The sequence below is a fragment of the Morone saxatilis genome, unplaced genomic scaffold (assembly GCF_004916995.1).
Source record: "Morone saxatilis isolate NCDOM2014 unplaced genomic scaffold, NCSU_SB_2.0 Contig10, whole genome shotgun sequence".
In the NCBI taxonomy this organism is placed as follows: domain Eukaryota; kingdom Metazoa; phylum Chordata; class Actinopteri; family Moronidae; genus Morone; species Morone saxatilis.
Window position 1 is genome coordinate 9,774,980 of NW_023339652.1, and position 9,889 is coordinate 9,784,868.

Below are 9,889 nucleotides of genomic sequence, written 5' to 3' on the forward strand. Positions count from 1 at the left end.
TCTGTAGTGAATGTGTGTTGCCTAGTAAAATGGTACAGTAAGGTAAAATAAGCTTCGAAAGGACCATCTAAATATTTTATGTAGTCACTTTGGTCATGTGGAGGTGAATCGCTTTCACTTCAATTTTGTGTGAATAAGCCGACATGTATTTTACCCTGTACATGTACACCAGAGGTTCCTTTGCTGAGAGGCTTTTACTGTGAATCAGCTGTAGGCAGGTGCACCGAAGTATTCACAGTAATCTTCCAAAATCCACCACAGAACAATTAAAATAAAATACATTGTTTGGAACACCAGATTTTGTCTGTATCTGCTCATTTGGAGACATTTTATGTGTCGTTTTCTTTAATCTCATTGTTTTAAACCTGCCTGCGTCTTGCTGTGGCGTACAGAACCTCAAAACCTCTTGGTTGTTCATATCTTGTGGCACAGAACAGCAACTACATTAGTGGTTTCTTCAAATTCAATAAGGAGTTGCCACTATTTCTTCACTCCATCTCTTCAGATACAGATCAACATGTAGGCTGCATTAATATTAATTACGCAATCAATTATTAATATAGCATTTAAAGTTGCACTGATGGCTGACATGTACTGGTCGATCTGGCAGCAAATATCTTAATTAAATCCTCTATTAAACACTGGCTGTGTGTAAGTAAACATGTCATAAAACAGTATTAGACTGTATATGAACAGATCTTGAAGTTCAGCAAACACTAGTATAACTTGTAATGAAGTATGATTCAAAAATCACATGACTGTTCAGTACTGATTCAAAAACTCATGACAAACTGACTTAATATTTAACAGTTTATTATACATCATTGTGACAATAACAAAAACAAACATTTCCTGTTTTGTAACCTTGGCCTTCGACTATCTGTCCTTTGGAGGATCCTTCTTTTTGCGTCCCATCCGATGCCTGTGAACAGTGAAACAGGAGGAAATTCATTTTGACCAATATCTACGGAGGGATTTTTTTGATGAGCTGACAGATTTTCTTTTAGCTTTTATAGTTATAAACTGCAGGAACACACCTTTAAGGTACAGTTGAAGAGCTAAATAAAAAAATGACTACAAGACGCTGCAAGTGTCCTTACTAAAGTGACTGATCTAATCCTGATAAACCGGCACTGTGTCCATACTAAACCATGACGTTACCTTGTGAAACAACTTGTGGAAATGGTCTAAAAAGCCAGTGGTGGTAAGTTATTCTGCCATGAGAATAACTATTCAAAGCTAAAGAATTCAATACTGAGCTAGGAGAAGAAGTGGGTTATTTTTTCTACTGTTTAAGGGCCTGTGTCCACATGGCGGTTTTGTCTAGCAGAAAAACGCTGGGGAGAGCTGGGATGAAGCACTTTTGCGGTGAGAGAAAAAAAACCCCACATGGATTTTGTTTCTATAACGACAATATCGTGACAACATCTAACAATTTGCATATTAGTTTAACAAACGTGACGTGGTTGTGTAAAGCAACAACTGCGAACAAAGCAGGTGGAAATATCGCTTTTCTACTTTTTACTGGAGTTGTCCTCAACCCCCTTCACTTCATCCCGTTCACTGTTTCCCACCTCTGCCAGCTGTCTGCTATGTGTGTAGGCGCTGAGCCCGACCTCAGCAAATAATAGAGAAGAGAAGAGAAGAGGAAGAAGAGAGACGAGAGAGAGGAATCTAACACGACCAGAAATGGACAGCAAGAACACTGTAAAGAAATTTCTGGTCTCTGTTTTGATAGTTTCATAAAGCTCGGGACAGTGTCAGAACAAGCTTCTCCTCCATTTTCTTGGTTACCAGGGTGACAAATCCCCCATCTAATATACATTACTACATTGAATCAACTAACTCAAAACAGCTGTGAAATCGTGTACTGGTGGTGTCCCTTGTGAGCGCTGTGTCACTCGTGTACTTACCGTCCAACCGGATACCACCGGTGTTTGGTGGTGAAAAACATCTTGCTCAGCTCCTCTATAGTGGGCCCCTGCTTGCCCTTCAGCACCTCCTTGCTGAGGTGGTCCTTTAAAACCTGGTCGTGGGTTTCAGCCTGGTTGGTCAGGGGGTCCGGCCGTTCTATAGGCTGCAAGGATTTACTGTCATTACATGGTCCCCTCTCACATATTTTATTATATGTTCATTTCTATTATACTATTTCCATCCATGTTTCTGATATATTTCTAACTGATGTACATCTGTGTCATAATCAATGAGATCAGCTAACATACAGTAGATTCTGTCATTAAAGAACAAACACATTGATATTTATGAGGGCAGAAAGCACTCTCTTACCTGGGTAAGCTCATAGGGAATGTCGACAGTGGGATGGTAGCACACTATGGTTTTCCCATCTGAAGTCACACCGATTTCCACGTTACTAAATCCAAGAAATTGGAAGGTTATTACCCTGATCAAATCTAAGAAACTTATAATAATTAACTTTGAAAGAGGAACAGGAGCCCTATGATCACACACATTTACTTATTAAATATAGTGAGTAAAAATATTTTTACACAAATACACAAATACTCTTTGTAATGTAGTAATTAGCGTTATAATTAGTAGGTTTTAACACACAGGCAAAGCACATAGCTTGGATTTATAACTTAAAAAACTGCCAGTGTGTCCCCAGAGGTCCATTTAGACAGGCAGACCACATGAGACCAACAAAACAGTGACCACCTTCTCCTCATAACACTAGTTGCAGCCCCTTTTCTGCCATCCTCTATTTCTCCTTGTTTACCTCTCATTTAATGTAACAAAGTCATATGGCATATCAGGAGGAGTGCCACAGCTACACTAAATATAGAAACACTTCTTTAAAAAGAAAAAAAAAAAAAACTTATTTTGAATTCAAACTCTTAACATACCAGTTACCATCGATTAAAGGACCACCGGACATCTGTCGCACTGGCACCAAACATGCTGCAGCAGAAAACCACACAGATATTACACAATTAACACAATTAACAAACACTTTTAAACTTCTTGGCTAAAAATGATACAAAGCATAAGATTAAACCCTAACCCTAACCAGGTAGGGCGTTTAAAAGCATTAATGGAGGGGGATACTGAAAGTTGCTGGGTCCAATAAGATAGCTAACATGTAAACAATATTATTTCTATCAGGAAATGCTGGTTTGAGAGTGGAAACATATTTAAAACGAGCCAAACTAAGTGTTTACCTACCAGCTGCACATACTCTCAAGGTTAGCCCCTGTTAGCTTCTCCTGCTACCTTCGTTACCGGATATAACCGGTGAAGTGACACTGACCGCCAACAAACACTGTGTTTGAACTGATATTAACACTACTTACTTTGTGCACTTCGTGGCGCAGCGCTGGTGGACAGTCTCGTTAAGAGGCCGTGTAGTTTGCACAAATGACCCGACGCCATGCTCAGTTATTGTCGGGTGTGCAGCACTATAATGGTTCCGTCTCAGCGCTCGGACTCACTCAGCTCGAGTTCCACCTGTCAAAACGACCAGTCATATAAAGAGAATCCAAACCATTTACATTTACTCAATCCTGCCATTTTACATTATACCGATGGACAAACTGCTCACTTATTTGAAAACTTTATTTAATCAAGACACATTTATTATTAAAAACATTTTTTGCTCCCATTTTTATTTCACAGGGCTCGGTAATGTATCCTCAAGGCAAAATCTTAGCTCCACTGAAATGGTTTCCATTTTAAATTTAACACTCCGCCCAGCTTCAGATGGCAAGATTTTAAATGGCATACAGCAAGATTCAAACTGGATTAGAGTTAAGAGATTACTTAATATTTAATATAAACTATCTATTTTATCAATCCAGTCACAATTTTTGATGGTTATTAGTGTTTGAATAGAGTTTAGTTTTTATGAAACTGACCCCAAAAGTCCACCACAAACAGAAGAGCTAACAGTAAGAAATCTAAGAGGAGGATGTAGTGTCTGCAGCACCAGGTTGATCAGTTTGACCTCAGAATCATGATGTACCTTATCCGTCATTCACCAACTGAGGGCTGCAGATTCCAAATAACGGTTTACACATTTTATAAATTGTATTTATTTATTGAATATACATTTCAGAGAGTCTATTATTTTTCTATACTTTGGCCAGACTTCTTTTTAATATTTCATTTTACCGTTCATTATTACCAGGAAACCCAGGTACGCAATATCACAATGTAGATGACACACTTTCATGTGAAAATAGTCTTGGTAGCATATTCCATTTGTAAATGTACAAAGAAAAGCAAAATGAAAGAAAGATCTCAAATCGATATAAAACAATTAAAATATTTGAATCACTCCTTCCAAACTCAAAAACAAAAAAATAATTCTTGGAAATATTCACTTATATGAATATATATAAGAAATATGTTCTTGTCTTTTCTCATGACGTCTTTGAGAATGCAAAGCCAATGTTATTAACTGTGCAGAGAGACAAGCTGAACAAGTTTTTCAGGTGTTTTAATACCAGTTTGCATTACTGGCCAAGCTTTCAAACCCCTCATGAATGCAGCCTCGTTTACTCCAATCCCGTTTCGACGTACTAAGCGCTGCACTACGAGGAACTCAGCAACAAGCGGAGCAGCTTCATACGTTTCCAGGTGTCCTCAGTTCATTCGTGTTTACAGGTTGTTGATGCATCCAGAGCGTCTCTATGAGAGTTCCATCTCTGCTGTCGCTGCACTGCTCGATGCCTGCGATCCCGTGTTCACCACCAGGCGCTCTCGACTGCCAAATACCTCAGCCACTAGAGGCAAACAAAGCATTATTAATTTAACAGACTTCATAAATAATAGGTCAGGCACTGTATATTACCTAACAGGTAATTGGAATAAACATGTTTCTCGAATAATAGTTACAAATGATTTAACTTTTAATAAAATTGCAATGAACAGCACACACTGTGTGATGTAAAGGACACAGGAAAGAAAGGAAAAAAACATGTTGTTTAGTGTTAACTGTACCTGCTGCAACATCACTTATATCCCAAATCCGCAAGCCATCCTTCTGTCCCCCAAAGGCGTAGACAAAGGGCATATCAGGGCAGCACGAAGCACAGAAGAGCACACCCTGTTCACAAGTGGGAGAGCATGTTGTTATAACTCTTTTAACAACCATAAACTTCAGGACTTTGCCATGGCTAATTACCTCTATGACCGATTGCAACCCTTCAGTGACATGTGTGAAAGAATCTGACGTCTACAAGCTGTAAATTCTTACCATTTTCATGTCCCTTGAGTGCACCAGGTTGGGTTTGTTGCCCAGTATGTCCCAAATCTTAACGTGTTTGTCAGCTGATGAGGTGACCAGGCATCCTTTAATCTGGCTGCTGAGGTTCAAACCTGTAGAGATGTTAAGGACGTTTTCATCGTACAGTCAATGTGCCTTTGAAAACATTAGGTCTACCATGAAGTCAGCCAAAAAACCAAAACAGCTTTGGTTTTACAGACAATTAACTCCATCCTTTTTTCTACGCCCGCTTATTCATCTTCATGTCCGCAGGATGCACCGTGTGAAAGAAAAGGAATACAACACTCACAATACGCCTACATGCAAATTACATGGTGGAAAACATGGCTGGAATTAGTGTTACTCACTGGGCTCATCACCATGTTTTTTTCAAGACTGTCCCAAAATGAAACAGCCACAAGTTTCCCCACATTTCTCTGAGTGTTAACTCATGCTTTCATCCTTCCTACGTGACTCATCGTGACCGACAGCCTCACCACACAGTGCAGAACAACAAGCAGCATTTGTGTTTTTTGATGGTAGACTTTTTTTCTCTTTCAATCTCTCACACACACACACAACCTACCTGACACTTCTTCATCATGAGCCCTCAGTGTGAAAACAGGTTTATCTGAGCGTGCGTCCAGACAGTAGACAAATCCATCCTCTGTGCTGGCCTGAAACACAACCACAACTCTGGGTTATCCACTGAGCTTGTGAAAGAAATACCAGAAGAGAGATAAACATGGTTTGTTGCACAATGATTTAAAAGCAAACACACCAGCTCTATGTATAGTGTAATCGGTTAACTGTGATTTAACTTTTGAATGATTAGTCATTCCTCCTCTAACCAGAAATAATGAAAAGTAAAGCACTGAGGATCTCTGCAACTGGATCTCTCTGAGACAAACATGCTTGTTACCACAACCACATGCCTAATCTAATGATTACATATTTCATCATGTTGTCGATGTTCTTAAGACTGTCTCATCTCCGCAAGACTGAGAGGTAGCAAAACAAAGATGAGATTCTTGACAGTTTATGTGAGGGATAATGCCCAACGAGGCGTCCATTATGAGGAATTAATGGACGACGTGGAGGCCAGGACAGTCGGTTGTTGAGAGACACTGTGTCTCAGTCAAATGTTATGAAAACAAATAGAGTCTGAGTGTAAAACTGCTGATCCTTGTTCGTGGATTATTTCCTTTGAAATGGAGCAGAAGATTCTGAGCACCTACCAGGAAGTTACATGGCGAAAAGTGGTTCCAGATCAGACGCTCCACTTGACCGCTAAACCTCCAGGTCCGGTAACTGGTGTCTGGACTGCGGCAGTCGTACAGCACAGCAGTCCTGAAAAGACAAGTCTCAAAGTCAAATTTACAAAATCTTTTATTTCAATAAAGTAACAACAATGCTAGATTATACTTACTTGTCATATGACCCCGATATCAGAGTCTGAGCCTCAAATGGGTGGAATGCTAATGTCTGGACCTAGAAGAAAAAGGATTTTGTTTTCTAGAAGCTGAAGGCTGCAAATTCTGTGTAAAACCAAAAATACACTGTGGATTACATCCAGCATGGAGTACCTTATCAGTGTGCCTGCGGAGAGTTGTGGCTGGTTTGCCTTGAGTAAGATCCCACAAGATAACGGTGTCATCTGCTGATCCACTGGCCAACACATTTCTGAGCAAGAAAAAGGTTTAACAGAGTTTCTGAAGGTTTCAACAGGTTAAATGTACTTTGTAAGACCTTTTTAAGACCTATTTTACACCCATACTGGCAGAAAAGTGCAAAGAATGCTCCAAAAATACTGACCTGACCAGTTTGTTCCAGGATAAATCGAGCACTGCATCTGTGTGCCCCTCGACAGGTTCTGCTGCTGCTGCCCCCTGGCATCAGAGAGAACAGGCAGCAATGTGTTAATAATATTGAACACATAGAACAAAGAAATAATGACAGTCGATGGTGTCGAAAATGCAAAAATGACTTTCAAACATCCTAAAAAAGAAAAGAAATCATCCCATTTCCAATCATTTCCATTATTAAGTTAACAAACCCTTTGTAAAAATACAGCACAGTTAATCACAGACTTACAGATTCCTAACTTAACCAGACGCCACTCTCACCACTCTGATGCTCGTATAAGACAGTATACAAACAGGCTTGTACCTTCTTGCTCTTCTTTTTCTTCTTGGAAGCCTTTTTGCTGCCCAGGGAGAAAGCTGGCTCTAAACAGTCCACCACATCCAGGTCCCACACATCTATCTGAGGGGTCATGTTTCCCACAGCGGCGTAGTTAGCTGTAAGTAAGGTCAGGTAAGTACTGGCAATTCATTACTGTCAAATAAATGTCATGTAGAATCATTTAAGAGAATACACCTTGAGGCCTGTTTTGAAAAGGAACAGGATTAAAAAAAAAAAGAAAGGTTTATCAGAGCGAGGCACAAGATTCTTACAGAGTCCTTCTCCGGGGCTGGGGTCAAAGTTTAGCCACTCCACACACAGCGGGTAAGCTGGCAGCAGGATGTCATGATGAACATACAGAGAGTCTTCCTCTGAGTTATAAACTGTAAAGCGAGAGATCAATGGTTAAATATATACATGTTTTGGGAAGGGAGGCAAAGGTACATTAATTGTGTTATGCATTCAGCTTATAGTGTAAGCTAAAACAACAGTATCCAAACAAACAGGTATTTCCCCGTGTATTCAAGGTATTCGCTGTCATCTCGTTGTGTCGCATATGAAGAGATTTACCATGAATCTCCAAATTGCAGCAGTCCTTCTCTGCCCGGCCAGTCAGGATGAGATTGTCACCGGGCTTGATTTGGAAGTCTTCTCGCTCATACTGGTCCTAGAGGGAAGAACAAAGCTAACAGTGAACATCAGAGATACAACAGTATGGCTTTAATTCAGGTTTAATGACATCCCTGCACTGGGAATCATTGAATTAGGACTAAACTGAATGTGTATGCACATATAATCAGAGAGGACACTCACTGTGTCTTTGAGGGTGATGTAGGGATCCTCATCATTAGAGCAGAACACCGTGAGCCCAGCCAGACTGTCGCCGAGGTTAGCGGTTACTGAATTGAAGACAGAGAAAGAGTTGATACCGGGTCAGACTGAACAAGACTCTCAGTTACATTTATTTAGACACAAGTGAAGTGGTAAGACACAATAAACGGAGAATATACATACTGTACATACAGTAAACACTCTCTCACCTGTATCCTCTTCATCATATTTATCCAGGCCGTACTCTGCTAGCTCGTCATCTTCCTCATTCTCATCCTTTGGGACTTCAGCGACGTCTGCTGTGTCACTACTAGGATTCGGCTCCGAAGCAATACCTTCATCCTCCTCTTCTTCATCTTCGGCTGCTAGTTCCCTGATTCAGCAGAGAGAACAAGAAACATGACACCGGCCGCCTCGGGCGAAGAGCAACGGGGCAATGCTTCCACTCGTTGTGACATTTGAACATTTTGACAAAACCAGCAGATAAAACAGAGGCACAGACTGCAGTGACGTGTGTTTTATTCAAACATACCCCAGCTCCTCTTTTGCTTCAGTAATGATGCGCTGTAGCTCCTCTTTGCTCAACTCAACCTGAAAGGGAATTTAAAAATAGCGGCTTAAAAAAATTATAAACTCAAGCTCTGAGCAGATAAAAGAACAAAGAGGGTGTATTATATTATTATTAAACGTTTTTTGCCCTTAGCATTTGTTGTTACATTTGTAAATACACAGGAATTGTTTCATTAGATTTTTCGATCTAATAAGCAATCTGTTGCAGGTACATTGTGTTTGGAATTAAGTCTTGACCTTTCCAGTGAACCTGATTATAATGAATTACTAATCAGGATGTTAGTAAGTCCATAAATACAGTAATGTAACACTGAACACCAAGCTGTAAATATTCACAGGAATTAAACATTATCATTGTCTAACTGTCAAACAACAGACTCACAGCATGCACTCTTTTTTTTTCTCCAAAACTGTCCACTTAATTTCCCCCAAAGTTCAATGAATTGATGGATAAACTCCACTTTTCCACAGATTTAGTTACATTTTCCAAAGTTGCTGCAACACCAGCATCATCTGTATGTGAAATACAACCTCTCATGTGTTATCTAACCTGCCTATTTCGCAAATGTGACTTAACTTAGGGCATGTTCACCTGTATTCAAATGTATAATTATATTTATGTTGACGTTAGGCTATAACTACTGTCACTATACAACATGTGCAGCATGTAAACATGTTAGCGACTTACTTTCTCCGGGGTTTCCTTGGCAACGCCTCTCCCCACCCAGCCGACACAAGTGATCTGGGCGCTCATTGTGCAGAAACAGCGCGCTTTATCGATATCTAAACGTATCGATACGATGTTTAAACGTGATTGAAGTGTTTCCTTTCAGGCACGCACACAGTGGGCCTACATGTGAGTTAAAGTGGGCCCTCTGACGCATCTAGATGGCGTCACCGGAGCGTTGAAAAGCCTGCCTGATCAAAAATGTTGTAGATGTGTAATATGGAGCCATTCATAGTGCAGATATTTAAATATTGCATATATATAATAATGCTTTTTCTTTCACCTTTAGTGCTTGGGTTTACACTGGCCTGGCCACATAGCACAAGATGGGTTATGATAGATAGATAGATAGA

At 40.1% G+C, this 9,889-nt stretch overlaps 2 protein-coding genes across 2 annotated transcripts; both read right to left on the reverse strand.

Annotated features, from left to right (window-relative positions):
• Positions 1-792: 792 nt before the first annotated feature.
• Positions 793-3,449, reverse strand: mrpl42 (mitochondrial ribosomal protein L42). The gene is made up of 5 exons (XM_035681481.1): positions 3,312-3,449; positions 2,865-2,919; positions 2,287-2,371; positions 1,914-2,077; positions 793-922 (listed from the first exon to the last, which is right to left on the reverse strand). Exons 1-5 carry the CDS (start codon positions 3,388-3,390, stop codon positions 877-879), a joined length of 429 nt encoding a protein of 142 aa, XP_035537374.1. The 5' UTR covers positions 3,391-3,449; the 3' UTR covers positions 793-876.
• Positions 3,450-3,627: 178 nt separating this feature from the next.
• pwp1 (PWP1 homolog, endonuclein) lies at positions 3,628-9,681 on the reverse strand. The gene is made up of 15 exons (XM_035681428.1): positions 9,498-9,681; positions 8,772-8,830; positions 8,449-8,612; positions 8,222-8,307; positions 7,979-8,075; positions 7,681-7,791; positions 7,394-7,524; positions 7,040-7,113; positions 6,811-6,907; positions 6,654-6,715; positions 6,463-6,574; positions 5,811-5,901; positions 5,216-5,337; positions 4,960-5,065; positions 3,628-4,742 (listed from the first exon to the last, which is right to left on the reverse strand). The coding sequence occupies exons 1-15, from the start codon at positions 9,561-9,563 to the stop codon at positions 4,648-4,650; spliced, it is 1,473 nt and encodes a 490-aa protein (XP_035537321.1). The 5' UTR covers positions 9,564-9,681; the 3' UTR covers positions 3,628-4,647.
• Between the last annotated feature and the right edge of the window lie 208 nt (positions 9,682-9,889).

Coding starts and splice junctions, on each gene's coding strand:
- mrpl42 (XM_035681481.1), bottom strand. CDS start 3,390: ATGGCGTCGGGTCATTTGTGCAAACTACACGGCCTCTTAACGAGACTG. Junction 2,920..3,311: donor TGCGCCACGAAGTGCACAAA/GTAAGTAGTGTT, acceptor TTTCTGCTGCAG/CATGTTTGGTGCCAGTGCGA. Junction 2,078..2,286: donor TTCCCTATGAGCTTACCCAG/GTAAGAGAGTGC, acceptor AAATCCTTGCAG/CCTATAGAACGGCCGGACCC.
- pwp1 (XM_035681428.1), bottom strand. CDS start 9,563: ATGAGCGCCCAGATCACTTGTGTCGGCTGGGTGGGGAGAGGCGTTGCC. Junction 8,831..9,497: donor CCAAGGAAACCCCGGAGAAA/GTAAGTCGCTAA, acceptor ATTCCCTTTCAG/GTTGAGTTGAGCAAAGAGGA. Junction 5,902..6,462: donor TTTCGCCATGTAACTTCCTG/GTAGGTGCTCAG, acceptor GTTGTGTTTCAG/GCCAGCACAGAGGATGGATT.